The 21,601-nt window shown below is 32.4% G+C and overlaps 1 protein-coding gene across 1 annotated transcript; it reads right to left on the bottom strand.

Moving 5' to 3' along the window:
- Positions 1-9,886: 9,886 nt before the first annotated feature.
- Positions 9,887-10,369, bottom strand: LOC126886323 (uncharacterized). The gene has a single exon (XM_050653197.1). It carries the CDS (start codon positions 10,367-10,369, stop codon positions 9,887-9,889), a length of 483 nt encoding a protein of 160 aa, XP_050509154.1.
- Positions 10,370-21,601: the final 11,232 nt, after the last annotated feature.

Below are 21,601 nucleotides of genomic sequence, written 5' to 3'. Positions count from 1 at the left end.
GTATTCTCAAAAAACCATCTAAAAAAGTCGATTTTTTCGTCGAAAAACTGTTACTTTCAAGCGCGAATATCTCGAAAAATACTAGTTTTACGAAGAAAATGTAAAAAACATTTTCTTAGAATTCATTTTTACATCGATTTACGTGGTTAAAATATAATAAAAAATTCCCGTCCCCGAGATGGGGTGGCAACCACCCCAAGCTTTTAGCGTACAGCGGCATGATATAGAAAATGATCCTTGGACTATTCCCTACCCTCTGTGAAAATTTCAAGTAAATCCATGCTGGACGAAAAAATTGCGAGCCAAAATGCTTCATTTTCTCGACTATAGAAGAAGGAGAAACAATCAGTAAATGTAACGAATATAAATACCTGGGTATGAAAATCACGAATGATGGAACACTGGACGGAGCCATTAAAGAACGAAATACTCAGGGCAGGAAAGCAATTAGGCTCCTAAACTCAGTACTCTGGGGCAAGCAGATAAACAACCAAAACAAGAAAAAATCTATAACGCCGTAGTGAAAAGCATTATAACATACAGCTGCGAAGTATGGCATATCAAGGAAAAATCAAAACAAATGTTAGATGTCACTGAAATGGATTTTTGGTGAAGAGCTGCAGGAAGATCAAGAAGAGAACATGTCACCAATGAACGGATACGAGAAATAATGAAGGTCACACATACAATAAATGACGAAATCAACGAAATAAACTACGATGGTTGGGTCACGTACAAAGAATGCATGAAGATAGAATCACAAAACAAGTGCAAAACTAGAAACCGCAAGGTAGAAGAAGAAGAGGTAGACCGAGAAAAAGTTGGCAGGCAGGAATAAACAAAGCCATGGATGAAAGAGGTCTGTAAGTAGATCAATGTGCGGACAGAGAGGAATGGCGAACGGCGAACGGGTATCGGAAGACGGAGAAGGTTATAAACCGATAATACAATAATAATGTAAAAGTACCAGCTTTTTAAATTCTAAAGTCTAGGGATGGTGCATGGCGGTTGTTGAACAAAAAACCGGGTTTCGGTTATACCGTTTTTTTTTACTTACGGTTTAACCTGGCGGTTATAACCGGTCAAATAACCGGTTGTTCCAAAAACCGGTTAAATATTGCACTTTAGTTTGCTCAATTTTCCTCCCGAAAAATTTCCCAACCAATTCAACTTATAAAAATTTTCCTAGGCGCTCTCAAATTACCCTAAAAATGGGCGAAAGTACCCCAATCTCTGATTCGTCGCTCGTTGTAGACGGCTTCGGCGTATAGTGCGTTGTCAATAATTGGGATATTCTCAAAAATGATGATCCTACCCGATCTACCGAATGTCCCTTAGATCTATCAAGTTTAGAAAAATATCCAAATGACTTATATTTTACTTAAAAATAAATTCCATAAACCAATTCATTATTTACTTCTCTATTGCCATCAAAAAATTTCAGTAGGTTATATTTTTTAATACGTTTGTAATACCTACCTTTTATGTATTTCCTAATATTTAAAAATTACATATTGGAGATTCCTAATCGTATTTCGGTATTCACATTTCATACAAGACTCTCAAGTCTCAAGTACTCAAGTATAAACAATTTTTAGATGATGGTTGGAATATCGATTTCAAGCAGATCACTTACTTTTTTACGTAACTATATTATCATCTAAAACTAAATAACTATTCCCAAAATTGTTTCATAAAAGCTGATGTGACAATTTCGTCCAGTTCTCTATTAGTAAATAAAAGTTGAATTATGGTTGTTTGGGTTAATTACTTATTACTTCGCATATTATTTATAATACATATGATTGAGATCGAAGATAGATAGCAATTTCTTCATTTTTCTCTAAATAAATTTTTTTTCCACAGGTAACTTATTCGGTTTTTCACCGGTTATTACTTTAAAAAGAAAAAACCGGTTATAAACGGGACAAAAAAAAACGGTAAAACCGATTATTTCGAATTAAAAAACCGGTTTTAGGTTATAACCGGTAGGTTTTTCCCATCCCTAAATCGATTAATTTAGTTTGCAGTCAATACTAACAAAGTTATTCAAATTGTTTATAAGCCAAAAATGACTCTACTTTACTAAAATATTTTCGGAATGATAAAAATGACTTATTATTTTTTTAAAAACTTTGAAAACATAAGTATTCTTTTTTCATGCGGTTTTCACATAGCAAATTTTTTATTTTTGAAATTTAAGTTTTATTTTGCAACTTCCGAAGCAACAAATAATCGTACCAAAATTCAAAAACTGACATTTTTGACCCTTATTTGCTAATAACTAAAATTATCGTCCGAACTGTAACGGACATTTTTATATTTATAATGTAATAGGTATATAGTATCCAAAAAATCCATTTGCAACCTGGCCGGTCAAGTGTTCCGAACGTATATTTTTGCCTTATTTCCCTGGAGTACAATGTGTCTCCGGTTATCCATTTCTTTTCTCTTTTTTTTTCATCCCTATAATTTCGTTTGCAGTTTTTGCATAATATCCTTGAAGTTCTTCCATATTTCTTCCACTGTTTCCTCATGTTGGGACACTGCTGTTCGGTTTAATTTCAATCTTTTTGTGAATTCGATTCTTTTGTTTACTTTCCGGTTTTTGTCTTTGGCTAATTTCATCTTTATTTTGACCCTTACTTCAAAGACGCATGTCTTTGATATGTTTAATTGCAGACCAAATATTTGATTTTCGTTTTCAACCAGTCGTGTAAGATCAATCAGCTCTGATTGACTATTTGCAAGAAGGGCTGTGTCATCTGCGAAACGTAGGCTGTCTATTTTATGATTATTTATTGAGATGACTTTTTCCCATCCTTCAAGTGCTCTTCTCATAATATGCTCTTCATATATGTTGAATAATCGTGGAGATAGTATACATCCCTGTCTGACACCCTGTTCTGGATGAAATTCCTTTGAAAGTGTGTCAAGCACTTTAACTGATCCAATAGTGTGTTCGTATAGTTCAGTTATAAGCGAAATAAGGTGTTGGGGTACGCCTACTTCTTTTAGTATTTGCCATAAGTGTCTCCACTTGACCCTGTCGAACGCCTTACGATAATCTATAAAGCATATGTACAGTGGAATATTAAATTCCCTATATTTTTCGATTATCTGTCTTATATTCAACAGGTGTTCTCGAGTACCTCTACCTTTGGTAAATCCAGTTTGCTCTTGTGGAATTTCTCTTTGAAGGAATGTTTTTAGTCTCTCATTGATTATATTTAGTATTATTTTACTGGCATGTGATATATGAGAAATAGTTCTATAATTGTCGCATTTATGGAAGCTGCCTTTTTTATGAATTGTTGTTATTGTAGATTTTGTCCAGTCTTCAGGCCATTGTTTAGAATGCCATATTTGGTTACAGAGTAGATGAAGTAATTTTACGCCAGTTTCTTCTGTGGCTTTGAGTATTTCTGCTGTTATCATATCTGGACCTGGTGCTTTATTATATTTAAGCTTAATGATCACTAGTCTTACTTTATTTTCAAGTATATCAGGTTCTCCTTCTACTTCATCAAAGATTTGGTTAACAGGTTCTTGGGGTTAATCATCTTTATATAGGTACCTGCAATACGATCTCCATGTCTCTGCTATATCTTCTCTGATTGTTCTCAGAGTTCCAGTGTTGTCTTCAATGGCCCAAGTTCTGGCTTTGAAGTATCTTGTTAAGTAGCGTATTTTTCTAAATAGATCTCTCGGCTGATTATTCTGATCATGTCTCTCAATTTCTTTGCATATACTTTGATAGTACAGTTTTTTATCTGCCTTGCATCTTCGCTTTACTTTTTTATTGAGGTTTCTCAAACTAGCTTTTTTCCTTTCACTATGCATACCACTTTGACAAAGATTTCTTCTATTCTCAATGATTTGAAAGGTTCCATCTGTTATCCAGTGTTTCCGTTTCACAGGATTAGGTGTTGTTACACAATGTTTAAAAGTCTCCCATATTTCTTGTGATGTTCCGTTACGAATAGAGGGCATTATTTTATGTAATTACTTCTTGGAGAAGTTCGTCCTGCGTTTTTAGTTCTATCTAATGATTTATCTGATTATATCTATTATATAGGTGGTGACATTATAATTCATATATTATAGTATAAGAATAGAAAAATTATATTATTAAAAATATTGTAATAAATAATTATATCTATGCATCTATAAGCGAGGTTCCTATAGCCTCTGCTACTTCTCGCATTTCGACCGCTATCTTTTTCTGTCCATCCATTCGTCTTCTTTGATGGCTTTATCTCTCATGATGTACTGTACATCTTCTTCCCAGGTAACTGAAGGCCTTCCCCTTCTTCTTTTTTGTTGTGGTATGTAATTTAAAGCTTTCTTTGGCCACCTATCTTCATTCATTCGTTTGACGTGACCATACCACACTAGTTGTCTCGTTTCAATTCTATCTACACTGGAATATTTTTTGTCCTCCTTTCTGATGCGATCTTTTATATACCACACGCTCTCCTTAGATAATCTATTTCTACTACCTACTTCTATTCTCTTTCTATCTTTTTTTGTGATCTGCCAAACTTCTGCTCAATAAGTCATAATAGGCTCTACCAAGGTACGATAGATTGTTGTTTTTTGTCTTATCTCTTTAGACCATAGTAGAGAGCTTAGAATGTTTACCGCTATTTTGCCCTGCTATGTTCTGTTTTCGATGTCTCTTTTGCCTTCTTTATATAATATAGATTCGAGATATTTATATTCTTTAAATGTATTTGTTGTTCTAATTTCTAAATCTGGATCTCCTAATAAAGAATTAAGAATTAAATTCTAACACTTCTATAATATGTTACAATTGAGCAATTAGACTACCAGTTTCGGCAACTGGTTATGATAAATTCATCAATTTTAATGAACATACTTCTTAATTGTTTTTATTCTTGCAGTAAAAAAATACACTGTTAATTATACAAAGAGAATATCATTAATCTGTCACAACAATAATTGTTTTAACATACTACAATAATCATTTATAAAAATATCCGAAGTCTAAATACCAACATTTGAGGTGGCAACAGCGTAGTAGAAGCCATGAGGACATTAACTGAAATATACGGATTCCGCGACAACCTTAAAATGAATAAATATATATTTGGACGTCATCAAAACCGTTAAAGTGATTTTAGATATACAGCAAGCGAACGTGGCGCGCCTGACGGCAACTGCCTCAAGTAATGTGTATATTATTATACAGATAACGTGTCTGAGGACATCCGGCCAATATTTTGTTCAAGCATTGTAGGAAGTGGTACCTTTCACCTGCGATAAATTTTAGAGAAAATCCTCGTGGCAACCGTATATCGGAGTCCACGAAGACCTGGACGCCACGAGAGACTACAGTTTAACATGGGGGGACGTCATGAGATGCTAAAAATAAATATATATATATATATATATATATATATATATATATATATATACATATATATATATATATATATATATATATATATATATATATATATATATATATATATATATATATATATATATATATATATACATATATATATATATATATATATATATATATATATTATATATATATATATATATATATATATATATACATATATATATATATATATATATATATATATATATATATATATATTTTTTAATTTGTTAGTCCCTGGATCACAGCTAGTACTAAAACTATAAATAAACAGGCAAATTTAAACTTTATATTCATTTTTTACACCTTGAATTACCGGAGCTCTTATCAAAGCTTTTAACAAAATGCCGTTCAAGAAGTAGCAGTAAAAATTTCGTTTTAATTGCAACTGTCTGCTATTTAAATATTTTAATAAAGGGTGGAAGTAGATAATAGCAGTTGCCTTGAGTAGGATCTTAGCAACTTGTAGCCTTATCCGTTAACTTCACGTTTTTCTTCGTAATGGCGAAGGTTGTAAGTGATTTATTATTTATTTAACGACGAGGTTTATCATGATGTAGTTTCAAAATATAATGGCAATAAACTTCCCAAACCAAGTAGAACAATAAAAACATTTTAGGTTTATTTAAAGTTTAAAATGGTTTTATTGTGGTAAATAAGAAGTTTAAAGTTACCTTGTAGATATACTGCAAGAACTTAAAAACTGTTAAGCATTTGTCACTTGTTTGTAAGTATCTAATAATATTATCAAATAAAACTAATTAATCTTAATAAGTAGATAATTTGTCTTATTTTAGTTTTAAATTGGTTTTTTCTCAGTTCACTTTAAAACTACTCACTTTTATGAAGAAATTTCGGACTGTTTGGTTTTATTAGATTCTAGTTTGTGACGAATAAAGCCTATTATTAAATGTACTTGATCTAAAGACTATTATGTCAGTAAATCATATGCCTTAAAAAGCTATTTTTTTTAGTTTTCTTTAAAGTTGCTTTTTTAAAAGTATAGTGTGTCCCCGAAATATGGCATCGAACATTTTCTCAAATGCAGGAATTAATGATGCGTAGAACCATAAAATACTTTTAAGTACAGTAGATGTTTCTAAAATATCAAAATAACGAGTAACTTTGTTATTTTTATAGAATGCCAGTATCTAGTACCATAACGATAATAGATCGGTACGATAAAATTCTCGGGCGGCCCTTCCGTCCAGCGTTTTTCCTTAAAGTCTAAATAGTTATGTGACCTCGACGAAGGCCAACAATTTTCTTATTGGTAGTTTTAGGATTCCTTCTGGTTCAAACCTCAGTTGACCAGTGAATTCTTATTTTACATCACGTTTCTTGGTTCATTCACCCCACCTAGCTTGTATAGGTGATTTCTTGAACAACAATGTCCAGTCACCATTTCAGTGACCGTTTTGATTTCTCGTTTATTGAGGTTGTTCATCACTTTATCGATAGTTTTTTAACAGTATTCTAGATTGTTTTTAGTCTTTATTAGCCCCTGAGTAGCTCTCCATTTCTTTTGATTATTCCTTATCAGCCATTTATGAACTTCGTTTTTCGTAGCACCTTTACTGATACCACAGAAAGGTTTCTCTCTAGCCTTGTTCTGCCAATATATCTGCTCGTTCATTCTCATGTACCCCTTCATGAGCTCCCAGCATGCATAAATAAGACATTTTATTATCATTTGCCAGATTGGTGATATCTTTGCAGTTCCTCACCAATTTTGATTTTGTGAATGGGTTCTTTACTGTCAGAATAGCTGCTTGCCTATCTATGTAAATGTTGATTCTCTTAGATTTCTATGATTTCTATGATAGCATCTATGATTTCATCAATGCAGCCCACCAAAGCAAAAACTTTAGCCTGGAACACAGTTGTATATTTATCTAGGCTCTAAGATTTATTAGAGTTGCATGTTTGTCCAAAGACTCCTGATCCAGTAATATAGGCAGTTTTAGATACATTAGGGATCAGGATCCATATTGTCATAATTAATACTTGGGACTCCTTGTTCTCTGAATGGTATACTTGTATTAATCTTTTCAGTAAAAATTAGTTCTGGTGTCATATCTGAGGTCATCATAAAAATGGATATATTTATAGTCCTCAAGTACCTATAGTCCCAGTAGTATTTGAGTAGCTATTCAATACATAATTGTCATGAAAGCCAGGGTGGCCTAACTGATAACACCATTACTTTACATAATCAAAGAAAATGATCAGAAGCTAAGAATGTTCGATTGTTTTAGTAATTGCATGTTGACCAAGAACATTGTTAGCTTCTGATCATTTTCTTTGATTATGTAAAGTAATGTTTTTATCAGTTAGGCCACTTTGGCTCTCATGGCCTCAATTTAGCCTCCATGTCTTGTTTGCTTCAAATCTCAGGATGCTCATAAAGGTTACCTGTAACGAGACCTGTGGCAGCCTGTAAAGAAATCGCTCCTGTAATATTCAAGGCTCCTGTGATATTTAGAAGCTCTTGTATTTGTCGAGTGGTGAGAGAGGTCGAACAAGATTGCGAAGCTGTCTCTCTCCACCAAAGTACTGAAACATGAGTAACTATCACTATCGTGTATAACCAACAGATTATCGTTGGGTTCAATCCGCAGGTTTTACCTACAACTCGTCTGCAGTTCCAGAAAAGTCGCTTACTCCTGTTGGTTATATTTTTAATATGAGTGCTTCAATGAGTTTGGAGGTTTTCCCTTATACTTGACCTCATTGGTTCTTTCCAGTACCTCTCCAAATAATTTCAGCTCACTCAGTCAAGTAAGCTTCCTCTTATTTGTGAAGGTTACTAATTTTGTTTTGGAAGGGTCACGGAGAGGTTCTGTTTCAGACACCAGTTCTCTATGTAATGAAGAGCATATTATCACATCTGATCCACAACAGTGCCGGGAAATTTTCCCATAGTCACTGTTACAGTAAAGTCTGAGAAACCTTGGACCCAGATTCCTTAGGCGGTTAGTCCATGCATCAAGTCATCGACAACTATGTTTCATAATGAGACAATACATCCCCTTGAGGGCACCCCTTAGTTACCCTCAGATTTATGGCACATTTATACGTATCTCTGTATATTATTCTTCTCTGAAGCATTTAAATAATCCACTTTCATGTTGTGTTGTTGTACCCTAAAGTTATTCTGCCTTCTTTAGCGACAGAATCAGAGCTTTTTTACTCTGCTCTGTCGGGAAAAAATATTTTAATGTTTCTCAAATAATGCTGCACAACTAAACGAGAAAAATTTACCCCAAATACGCTATGTTCGCATGAACACTCTCGTTATTTTAATCCAGGTCGTTGAAATATGTGACATAGAGTTGAGAACAAATTAATCCTATATATCAAAGCATGAGCCAGGGCTATAAATGTGGATGCGCCTGATAACCATGCACTCTTTTTCCGTGTGTACCAACTTTACAATAACCGTTACCAAGGGTGTCATAAATTTCAAAGTTCTTCGACCGCATTTCCGAGTTTTTTACTCTAAATTTACTCAGTTTCGGCGAGCGGAATGAACACTTTGGGGAAAATATGGATTTTCATTTTCATTCCGCACGATGCAACAACGCATATATGTACACATTTTTATTGCAATTAGTTGTTATTTCGGCTTTTATTATTATGGGCAAAACAATTACAGACTTTTTAATATGCTGGTGTAGATATTGAATTAAAGTAATACAGTCGAACCCGCTTATTAGAGTACCGGTTATAGGAATATCCCGGTTTATGGAATATAAATTCGAGGTCCCGAAACGTTTCTATTTATTCCTTAATAAATACATCGGTTTATTGGAATATGTTTTCGTACAATAATACCGCTTAATAGCATAATTATTCATGTCACCGACTACAGTTCACCAAGAATAGCTGAAAGTCTGAAATTCTAACTGCCTGCGCGAACAATGAAGTGAGAACGCACTCGGAAGGAAAAAGATAGCCTGTACGCGCGGGTGAACTTTAAAATATAGGTACAATCGGAGACACAAATATATATAGAAACGTAAAGTTTGAATAGTTTCTAATAGGTCCCGTACACAATTATGATTACTGTCATTACTTTTCTTCAGTATATTTGTAGTATTTTTTTACAAAGTGGATGTAATAAAATAGATCCAACAAAAACCGCTTGTGTTGCTATAGATTATGGCATTATAAACCAAAAATTATATTTTTATATTGACTATTTATACTTTATATTACCATTATATTGACCAAAAGGTTTCGGAGAAAAAGGGTGTAAGCAGTAGGGTAATAAAGTAGTAATAAAATCGTCTATTGCAATACTAAATAGAAATTAGATGTTCGGTCCCGGTGAAGCATAAAAATATGGTGTCTTTGTATCAGTACCTTTTGTTAAAAGAGATATTTATAACCTTTCTCGTATCCATTTCCATAGCATTTGTCGTCATCGTTTTATTCAGTCCACGCAAACTTTTCACTAATTTAAAATCAAAACTGACATTTTTTTCGGCGACATATTGCTTCATAGAAGCCCATACTAACTCTATAGGATTCAAATCCGGATAATATCTTGGGTAAACGTAAAACTGAATGTCCTTTATCCTCGAGTATTTTGTCAATTTCATAGGTTTTAAACAGAGGTTTGTGTAATTTTATAATGTCGTATAATTCAAATTTCAACATGTCATCTGTAAAGGAAATATTTCGCGTTGTCAGCCAGTGCTGCATTTCTGCTTTCCTGGAAGACATAGTTGGACATTTCTCAGTTTGTACGTTGTGATACGGTGCATTATCAATCACTAAAACGCTGTTCGGGGGCAAATTTGGTATCAGTTTATCCTGAAGCCACTTTTTGTAATTGTCGTAGTTCATTGTATCATGATAATCTCCTGTTTTTATAGTAGGTTTGTAGCGCAGATAAGCGTTTTTAACAAAACCACTTTCACCTCCAGCATGCACTATCACAAGCATCTGTCCTTTAGATACTGGTTTTTGTATGCCCTTGTTTGAACTATCAGACCAGCTCTTTTGGTAGGTATGAGATTAATGGACGTATGTTTCATCCATGTATATAATTGGGCGATTTGCGTTCCTGTAACGTTTCATACTACGTAAGAAATTCAGTCTAAGATGTTGAATATTGGGCTTTTCCAGTAATAATTTTCTATTAGTTCTGGTTTTTCGCCAACGAAATCCCATCTTTCTAATTACTGTTCGTAGGCTTTCTATGGAACCTGAGTAGTGGTACTCCTCTGCAAATGTTCTGTGTATGCGTTTCACAGTTGGGACTTGTTTGTGTTATACAAAAATCCATTATATAACGTCGAAGACGCCCTATATCAAAATCGTCCAAGCACGTTTTTGAAGCGCTTTCTTTTTCTCTTTTTGTTTGTAGTTACAAATGAGGAATATTCGCCATCTTCAATTAATTGCATTTCCCGAGCAATTTTTTGAACGCTGCTTAAACTAACACCTGTTGCCAATACCACACGTTTCTGCACTTTTTTCAAATCTCTACACGGTTCATTGTTTTTCGCTTCATTTATCATAAAATGAATCACGTTTGCAATCACTTCCCGTGTCTGATTATTTAAAACTTTTCCCTTCAGATTCGAGTTAAACAAAATTTGCAAATTTTAAATTGATTCTCCTTTGCGGTTCGTACTTACAAAAAATGTTTCGCAGACTGTACCGACTTGTTCACGTTACAAACGGTAGATATTAAGTGAACGCTCAGTGCGAGATCCGTCGGATGACGAATGCGCATCATGGGCGTGGTTATTTTCAGACTTTCAGCTATTCTTGGTGAACTGTAAATTTTTACGTACAGTTTCCTAAAAATTTAAATATTGTCTGGTATTACGGTTTTTCGACAAAGGACTCAAAGGCCTGTCGTGCTATTATATTTTTAGGGTTTGTCAAGTAATAAATATTTATTGCTTGAGTACTTTTATGAGTACGAATTCAATGGTTCGCCGACACAAGTCATAAAATAATTTCATTTGTCTACAAATTTCTATACATACTGCCACCAAGTTGCCTGTATAACAGGCTGTTATAATAAATTTTTAGAAACAGCTAATCTGCCATCCTAACCGCTCGTAATGTTATCAGAGGTATTCTGGAGGGTCAATGCAATGGAAATTTTTGTAATTTTTATAATTTAGGGCAACAAAATGATTAGTAGTTTATGTAACAAAAAAAGTACAATTATGGATTATTTTTTCAAGACAAAATGAGTAACTAATTTATATAATATATTTTAATAAGAAAATATTTACATACATTTTATATTAATTCCTGTATGCATCCACATATATTATAATGTACAGTTTTTAATGAAGAAGTAGCTAATAGTTACACTACTGTTATTATGTATGTATTATTGACATAAAAAGATCTAAAACCATATACATACATATACATATTAATATAGTATGGACTATTATTACGCATATCCGGTACACTTATTTCGGCTAGCCACCATGATCGGTTATTAGAATATCCCGGTTATAAGAATATTTTTGCTTGGCACGAAGGCTATTCCAATAAGCGGGTTCGACTGTAACTATCAGTTACTGGTAATATTGTTATTTAGTACATAACACACATCAAATAGGAAAGGTCGGTGCAAGGATAGAGATGGGACAGGTCAATCAATACTGGGCCCGGTAAGGAATGGCTCAGCAAATAGTCAGTACTTACAGTTGAGTCCACGAGTCTTTAGCCGTGCGTCACTAATACCTGGCGAAATAAAACACATATTTGATAACTAAAATTTTATCCCGTAATAGGAGCAGTAGCTACTTACTGTCACTTGCCGTTTAGTAAATTTCAATTTCCGACTGATCATCGACTTATTTCATATGCTTTAAATGATGACGCACGGGTAAATACTTGTGGACTCAACTGTAATCACTGCGGTAAGACAGTTTGGCCTGAACTCAATACGTTACGAGCTCTGTTGGAGTCCAGGCAATTTTTTTTGGCCAGAGGAGTACTTGTCAGATTAATTCCTCAATAGAACTCTCCTTATCTTGTGGCGAAGTTCCTTTTATATGGTTCTGGCAATCCATCTCCTAGTATTCGTCGGTGGTAGTAGAAAGTAGTGGGATCGAGTGTGTACGAATACTCTATCGTTACAATGGGGAGAAATCTACATTATCATAAAGGCAATTATAGCGTTTGAAATCTGACAATAGATCTATCTCATCTTGGTCTTTTAGTTCCATGATCAAGCAAATAAGGAAGCAGTAGAATCGAACTAAGCATGTTAGACATGCGTATCCCTTAGAAAATGACATGTAGATGTAACCATTTTTGGTGTGAAGGGATTGATTCGAGTAGATCCAAAAATATGAAAAACATGACACGTTTAACATGTATAAAAAGGTAAAACAAGCAGCTGGTCTTCAGAAATCCAACATCACAGATAAAAATCAAGATATTTGCATATGGACCGAATAGATGCAAGAACTCGTTGATGATACTAGATCAGAACAATCTCCATCTTACATATGTAATGTCCACCTAACAATCACATGAGATGAAGTGGAAAAAGCAGTATCACAAATAAAAGATGTTAAAGCGCCTGGACCTGACAATGCATTCTGTTGAACTCATAAAACTATTTAACATTGACGGTACTCATGGCCTAACAAAAATATAATCAATTATTTTTAATGGAAAATAAACCACAATAACAAAAATATATAATGACATATTATATTTAAGCGGAGTAATACAAAGAACATGGTTGAAGTCGACGTTTATTGCTATCTCAAAGAAAACCAAATCTGTATCCTGCATTGATTATCATAGAGCGTTTGATACAGTAAAGCACGATAAGCTGATGAAGATATTAACCAAAATTTGAATACACACCTGTGATCTAAGAAGCATTAGCAATTTTTACGAAAACCAAACATCGTCTATCAGGACAGAGGAAGGAGAATCCGATGATATCAAAATGAAAGGCTGGGTCCGACAGGGATGTATACTATCACCATTGCTGTTCAAAGTATACTCTGAGAAAATCCTTCAAGAAGCAGTAGATGATTAGATGTTGAAGCCGAAATTCGAATTAATGGAGAAGGTATCAATAACATAACAATAATATCAATAATTAAAGCTTTTTGTATACATATAGAACTACCTTCTCTTAAATTTTTATGCAATTTGAGATTGTAAGGAGAAAGTACTATCAGTTTACAAATGATAAAAAATGCAATTTTCGAAAAACAGATGGATTCTTCGAATATACTAGATGGATTTTCATTTATAAACTCTCGTTTCAAAGGTATTTAAAACAAGATTCAACATTTTTCCTCTTTTAGTTAAATTTTAACAATTAGTTGAAAATTCGTTCTTCTTAACCTATAAACCAAAATTTATGTTTTGAGGTTTTGCAAATTATGTCGTCAAAAAGTTGACATTATAACAAGTAAAATAAAACCTTGTGCTCTAAAATCGATAGATCTAGGTGCGATAAAACGCAAAAATAGATAAAATAATATAAAGGGCCTAGCCGGATAAGATGATGAAAAGTGCCCCCAACTCGATTCGAATTCCATATAGGTCACCGTTTAGCATATATAGTGAAACTAACTTTCTGAAATTTTTAGCCCCCTAGGTGGTCATGTGACCCACCTAGAGCCTAATTAGGGTTTTTATGTTTTTATTTTTTATCTCAGCCGCATCGAGAACTAGCGAAAAACTTTAAATAAAAAAGTTGTAAGCTTTAAAAAGTCCTGTCCGAAAAAATTTTGTTTTTAATTTTTGGCAAGAACTTTAAATTTCAGAACGATTTCAAAATTTTAAACGAGTATTAAAAAATAACTAAGACATTCGTTTTCACCAAAAAAATATGTTACGTGTATTTTTGCATAATGGTTCACCCTGAATTTTTTAAAATTTATAAAATTAGTGAAACGCACCTTTAAATACAATTTTATACATATATTTCAAAAAAGGTAACACCGTCACTGGAGTAGGTAAAAAACTGAAAATAATTGGGGTTTGCTTAATAAAATTTTTTTGTAACGCCATCTATTTTCCATTTTGAAGAAAACAAAATTTTACACATTTTTTACGATTTTGCCGAAACTACTGGCAACATTGTAATAAAATTTGGCGAGTTTTAAGAAGTAGTTGTTGTGCATTTTTTGACATACAATTAAGAATTTTATATTTATCATTGGCGCGCGTAGGGGTAATGGACTGAACTTTTTGAAGAAAAAAGATAGTATGCCACTGACATATTTCAAATTAACAATCGTTTTTGAATTTCTCGTTCAATTTGTGACAAAAAATCTATCTTCCTATTTTTTCATACGAGGCGCCGTTTTGCTGCAAAAAATAAAATATCTTAACGCTTCCAAAGTATTCGAATTAGTTTTTATAATGGATGTACGAGTTTATGTAGATGTAGAAACTATAATAGTAGGGGAGTGCAATTAGAACGAAAATATACAATGTTTCGGAAAAAATCAAACAAGGTTATATTTTTCTAAAACTTTTTTTGTTAGTTTATAAATATGTTAAAGTAAAAAGTTCTACTCACAAATTTCGCCGCTAATTGTTTATTAATTGTTTAAACAATAACAATTGTTTTGTATAAATAATGTTAAGAATATGGGTGAATTCAACATTTTATTTTGATAAAAATGTTTTTATTTTAGTTTTGATTATGCTGAACCCGAATCTGACATTACAGTTTGCAAATTCAAAATGGCGGATTCAAAATGGCGGATTTTTTCCTAAAAATCCTTAAAAAGTAGTTGTAAAATCCGAATTTTTAGATAAAACGTGTTTGTTTGCATATATGTGGATATTTTTGAGAGCTTGCTGAACCTGAATCAAATTTTGATAATTTAAATTATAAAATGGCAGATCCAAAATGGCGAATAACTTAAAAATAGTTGTAAAATCATAATTTTTTTACAAAATGTATTTATTTCTACATATATTTATTTTTGAGTGCTTTGATAAACCTAACTTAAATGTTAACATTATAAACTATAAAATGGCGGATCTAAAATTCGGATTTTATGAAAAAACATAAAAAAGAACATTTTTCTAAAACATTTATTGTCTATATTTTCAACAGGTTTTTGAATCTGAATTAAAGATTAAAAATTTAAATTTTAAAATGCCGGATCCAAAATGACGGATATTTAAATAAAAAACAAGTAGAATCCAATCAAACAAATATGGAATTTCATTCTTAAAAAAAAAAGATAAACAAAAATTTTCACAATAATATTAAAAATTAAAATGTATTGGAAAGAATATTTAAAAAAAAAACAAATTTTCGATTAGAAGGATATAATTACATATTGGAACATAGTTTTTAATTCCCAACAACTTTTCTTTATAAACATTTTCGATATTGTGAAATATAAAGGTACTTTACTCTTGAGTGAAATTCATATTTTTTGACATACCTCGTACAAAATTAACAAAATTTGATATTTGATGATTGAATCTTATGTTATATACGATGCAGAGTATTTTATAAAGAATAACTTTTTTTCGTAAAACTGATATTAAAAAAGTTATCAATAGGTTCCAAGTTACGCAGACATACTGTATAAGAGCTAAAAAAAAATTTTTTGTTGAACATTTATTATTGTTGAAGCTTATTTTTAAATGTATTTTAGGTAAGTTTTACAGAAAAAAGTTTTGATCACTCTGTATATACATTTTTTCAGCCGGTAATTTTCGGTTTTTGTATTACATTTTTGTTATCTTTCTTAGTTTTCTCAAAAATAAATTGTTTATTTCATTTCTAAACTAAAATAATTCAGTGTTTTTTTAAGACTACATCCCAGGCTTTAAAAAAATAGCAAAAAAATTGTATTAGATTTATTCAAACTTGAATAATACCGTCTTAAAATGGTGGGAGTTCTGTCAAACTACGAAGTTTTCAAAAATTGCATTTTTTGAGACATCGTATTATTTGAATTAAATTTTTGAGATTTTTTTTGAATACAACATCGTTTAGTAAGATTATTGAGGGTTAAGTTGTGCAAATTTAAGAGTTTTATAAGTAAAATTGTATTAGTTACACATTTTTAAATTATTTTTAAACAAAATTCATGTAAGGCTCACTTTTCGCCCACACCGTTCTTATGTCCATACATTTTATTTCTTTTTATTACAACCATAAGATAGCTTATTTCATCTTCTTTCATGTCCAATTTGTAAAATTTCTTCTGATCCATTAGTTAAAGAATTACATTAAAAAAACTCAATCGTGCACTTCTTCCAACGCTAGTTTACAGTGCGCCAATGTGTGTGAGAATGGTGACTTTAGCGTTATAAATAAAAAATTACAGAAGCTAGAGATTTAATTTTAGAAAAATCTTTATATAAGGTTTTTTTTTGTAAAATTTTCTGAATTTTTCAATGGTCAAGTCAGTTTTTTTCTAAAAATTATATTTTCGGAGTTATTTAAAAAAACATCTAACTTCGCTGTTCATTTGTTTAATAAAAAATGAAGCACCCACTTCTCGAGTAGAACTTTTTGATATGTTGTTTATTAAACATTTCTTAATAAAATTACAAAAAGTTTTATCTTGTTTGATTTTTTCCGAAGTGAAAATCTAAATTCACTCCCCTATAGTAGTACATATTTATAATTAGTCCAGAAAGCCACTGCGCATCCGCTAGGAAAAATATTCTAATTCGGATTTTTTGCACAGTCTTACTCAAAAAGGACTCCTTTTAACAAATTTGCATGTTGCCAGGACCAAAAGGTGGTCAAAAATTTTTTAAACGTTTTTTTTTTGTTTTTTTTCTAAAATTATTATTTTTGCATGGAAAAAGTTTTTTTAGGTTTTTTGGATCATTCCAAACAGAAAAGGTCTTTAGTGACTTTTCTCTAAAAGTGATAGTTTTTGACATATAAGCGATTAAAAATTGAAAAATTGCGAAATCGGCCATTTTTAACCCTCAAAAACTATGTGAAAAACTAAAAATTTCCAAGGTAGGTAGATATTCTTTAAACATCGATTGATGAAATCGCGAAGAGTTCTTTGTAATATAATATTCAAAACTCCTTTGTTTTTTAATTGCTAATCAAGCGTGCGCGACACTATTTTCCACCGACAGTATGGTGCAAATGAAAGGAATAAATTCGTTATTTCGTAAACTGGCGACTGTAAGGAAAAATCCCGAAACAGGTCGATTTTTATTTTTAAGCTATGATATTGTGGCATATATGGTATACTAGTGACGTCATCCGTCTGGGCGTGATGACGTAATCGATGATTTTTTTAAATGAGAATAGGGGTCGTGTGGTAGGGTAGGGGTAGGGCTCATTTGAAAGGTTCTTCAATTCTCTATTCAGTAGTGTAAACATTTATATAATTATTTATACAGGGTGTCCTTCTACTTCTTTTTTTGTCAAATAATTTAATTTAATAAAGATTTTTTGGACACCCTGTATAAATAATTATGTAAATGTTTATATTACTGAATAGAGAATTGAAGAACCTTTCAAATGAACTAGCATATGACCCCTATTCTAATTTAAAAAAATCATCGATTACGTCATCACGTCCAGATGGATGACGTCACTAGTATACCATAAATGCCAAAATATCATAACTTAAAAATAAAAATCAACCTGTTTCGGGATTTTTTCTTAAAGTCGCCGGTTTACGAAATAACGAATTTATTCCTTTCATTTGCACCATACTGTCGGTGGAAAATAGTGTCGCGCACACTTGATTAGCAATTAAAAAACAAAGGAGTTTTGAATATTGTATTGCAAAAAACTCTTCGGGATTTCATCAATCGATGTTTAAAGAATATCTACCTACCTTGGCAACATTCAAATTTTCAGTTTTTCACATAGTTTTTGAGGGTTAAAAATGGCCGATTTCGCAATTTTTCAATTTTTAATCGCTTATATGTCAAAAACTATCATTTTTAGAGAAAAGTCACTAAAGACCTTTTCTGTTTGGAATGATCCAAAAAACCTAAAAAAACTATTTCCATGTAAAAAAAATTAATTTTAAGAAAAAAAAACGTTTAAAAAATTTTTGACTACCTTTTGGTCCTGGCAACATGAAAATTTGTTAAAAGGAGTCCTTTTTGAGTAAGATTGTGCAAAAAATCCGAATTAGAATATTTTTCCTAGCGGATGCGCAGTGGCTTTCTGGACTAAATAGTACTACTAATAATAGTAGTACATATTTTATTTCATAGAAGTTCGAATACTTTGTAACGGTTAAGATGTTTTATTTTTTGAATAAAAATGGAGCGTCGTATGAAAAAATAGCAAGATAGATTTTTTGTCACAAATTGAACGAAGAATTCAAAAACGATTGTTAATTTGAAATATGTCAGTGGCGTACTATCTTTTTTCTTTAAAAAGTTCAGACCGTTACCCCTATGCGCGCCAATGATAAATATAAAATTCTTAATTGTATGTCAAAAAATGCACAACAACTACCTCTTAAAACTCCAAATTTTATTACAATGTTGCCAGTAGTTTCGGCAAAATCGTAAAAAATGTGTAAAATTTTGTTTTCCTCAACTTATCTTGAAAATGGATGGCGTTACAAAAAATTTTTATTAAGCAAACCCCAATTATTTTTCAGTTTTTTACCTACTCCATTGACGGTGTTACCTTTTTTTGAAAAATATATATAAAATTGTATCAAAAAACGAAAAAAAAAAACTGAAAAATGCGGTTTTTCATTTATAAAGGTGCCTTTTACCACTTTTAAAAATTTGAAAAAATTCAGGGTGAAAAATTATGCAAAAATACACGTTATATATTTTTTTCGTGAAAACGAATGTCTTAGTTATTTTTTTATACTCATTTAAAATTTTGAAAACGTTCTAAAATTTAAATTTCTTGCCAAAAATTAAAAACAAAATTTTCTTCAGACACAGCTTTTTAAAGCTTACAATTTTTTTATTTAAAGTTTTCGCTAGTTCTCGATGCGGCTGAGATAAAAAATAAAAACATGAAAACCCTAATTAGGCCCTAGGTAGGTCACATGACCCCCTAGGGGGCTAAAAATTTCAGAAAGTTAGTTTCACTATATACGCTAAACGGTGACCTATATGGAATTCGAATCGAGTTGGGGGCACTTTTCATCATCTTACCCGGCTAGGCCCTTTGGTAAAAAGTCGCAGACGCTCCCAATAAAAGTGGTCGAAAAGGTAAAATATTGCTCATATACCTACACCTACATACATACCTTTGAGTAGTAATTATCTCCGGTCAACCAATTCCAAGCAAGCATCCTTGTTTTCTCTCTGTACATTAATAGTCTTGACGAAACGGCAAAAAAAGTCATTAGCTGTGAAAGCGTCTACCGAAATTTTGAAAACGTCAGTAGTAAATTTTGTTGAAGAGTCTCCTGCAAATCGTTAAAAGGACCTAAAACGATTACCAAAAAGTGAAGTAGCAATTTTAATGTAAATGCCATTCCTTTTCGTAACTCTCGATGTAAATGTGACAAAAAAATAACGACCTCATCCTCATTTTATCTGGATGTAACGATGTTGGGAGGAAGAGGATGCCCTAATCTTTCAAGCTTTTCAGCGCCTTGATTTTTCATTCTCTTATATAGAGTGACGCAACTACATTTTATTTAATAATAAACGATTAAGAATTTCTCCTAAAATATTTATTTTTGTTATATATTATACGAGGATTGTTTAAATGAAACTTATCTTTGGTCCAGAAAAAAATTACCTCTACAATTAAGAAACATATCCCACTCTTTTAACAACCGATATATACCCTCCTTAAAGAATTCTTAAGAGTATCTTTTAGCGCCTTTTTCACTGACCCAAAGATATAAAAATCGCAAAGTGATAAATTAAGACTATAAGGTGGATGTTCTATTAGTATCCTTAACTTTTTTGGTTTTAGATTTTCTTTCACTTCTCTAGCAACAAGAGTCCGAATAGAAGAATTACACTTATCTGGACCCTTTGGTCTTATTTCTTGATGGCCAGATAAAATAAGATAATAATGGCATCTTCATTCGTCGCCAGCAATTGTTAATGAATGAAAGTTATTATTATAAAGTAATCAAGTCATCATGTTGCCGGTATCGATTAAGAATTTCTAATGGTTGTAACATTCAACGTACAAAAATTGAATAATCGCACGCTGATTATATTTGGACGAATGGTTAACAACCAACGCCATTTTTAAGTCACATTAGTTAAAATCACAATCAAATATAATTGATAGGAACTGATCAATGTGACGTTTACACACATAACCAAACATAACTAAACGAACGTACCTACATATGAGGGTGGTTTGCCAGCGGTTACGTCACGTTTTACCTGTTTTACCTGATCTCACCCTAACACCGCTTTTCAAGTTACCAAGGCAAACAGGTAAACCGCGACGTAACCGCTGACAAACCGTCTTCACATGAACGTCAGTTAAGGGACTACAATTAATTCCAAGGCTAACTTGACCAAAAATGAGTTTCAATTAAACAAGCGTATATTTTAAATCTTGCTTAAGTGATGAAGGGTGAACGATGATGTTTTTATTGAGTAACTCAGGAGTCACTTCCGGTAGGAAGATTTCTTTTGAATACCTATGACTACCTTAACTTGCCTGCATCACTACATCTTCCCATTCTTCCATGTCGTTGGCAACATATTCAGATTTCTAATCGTCAGGGTCGTCATCTACTCTTTTTTTTTGCTAGATCCACACAGAAACACTTTCTGGATGGCTCTTTCCTATCCTGCTCTCCTGTACGTGACCAGCCTTTCTTTTTCGCCCTTTATTTATTTTGGTCACTTAATATGGTTTACAGGAAATGCAGCTTTTTAGGCAACAGAACCTGCAGTTCCTCGTTTTTTCTTACCCTCCAAACTTTACCGCCTTTTATTCGTATATACATTTTGCGAGGATTTTTCTCTCTCACCTCTCAGCATTTCGTCAATCTAGATTTTACACATCACTACTAAACGGATCACGCTTACATACTTATAGGATATTCTTGATATTCCTGTTCATAACTCTGGACTCTGGTTTTCTCCCTGGAAACTCTCAGCTCTGCCTCCCTGATATGACGTTCCAGATGTGCATAGGACTCTTTCAAGTACGGTAATTATCTCGCGAGTTTTACATCATCTGCATAGACTAGGTTTTGCGACAATCTGTTTAACAAAGTTCAGTTCGGTTACTGGGTTATTTGGTAACTT

Source organism: Diabrotica virgifera, chromosome 6, assembly GCF_917563875.1.
Source record: "Diabrotica virgifera virgifera chromosome 6, PGI_DIABVI_V3a".
Lineage (NCBI taxonomy): Eukaryota > Metazoa > Arthropoda > Insecta > Coleoptera > Chrysomelidae > Diabrotica > Diabrotica virgifera.
This window is presented reverse-complemented; position numbering and strand designations above follow the sequence as displayed.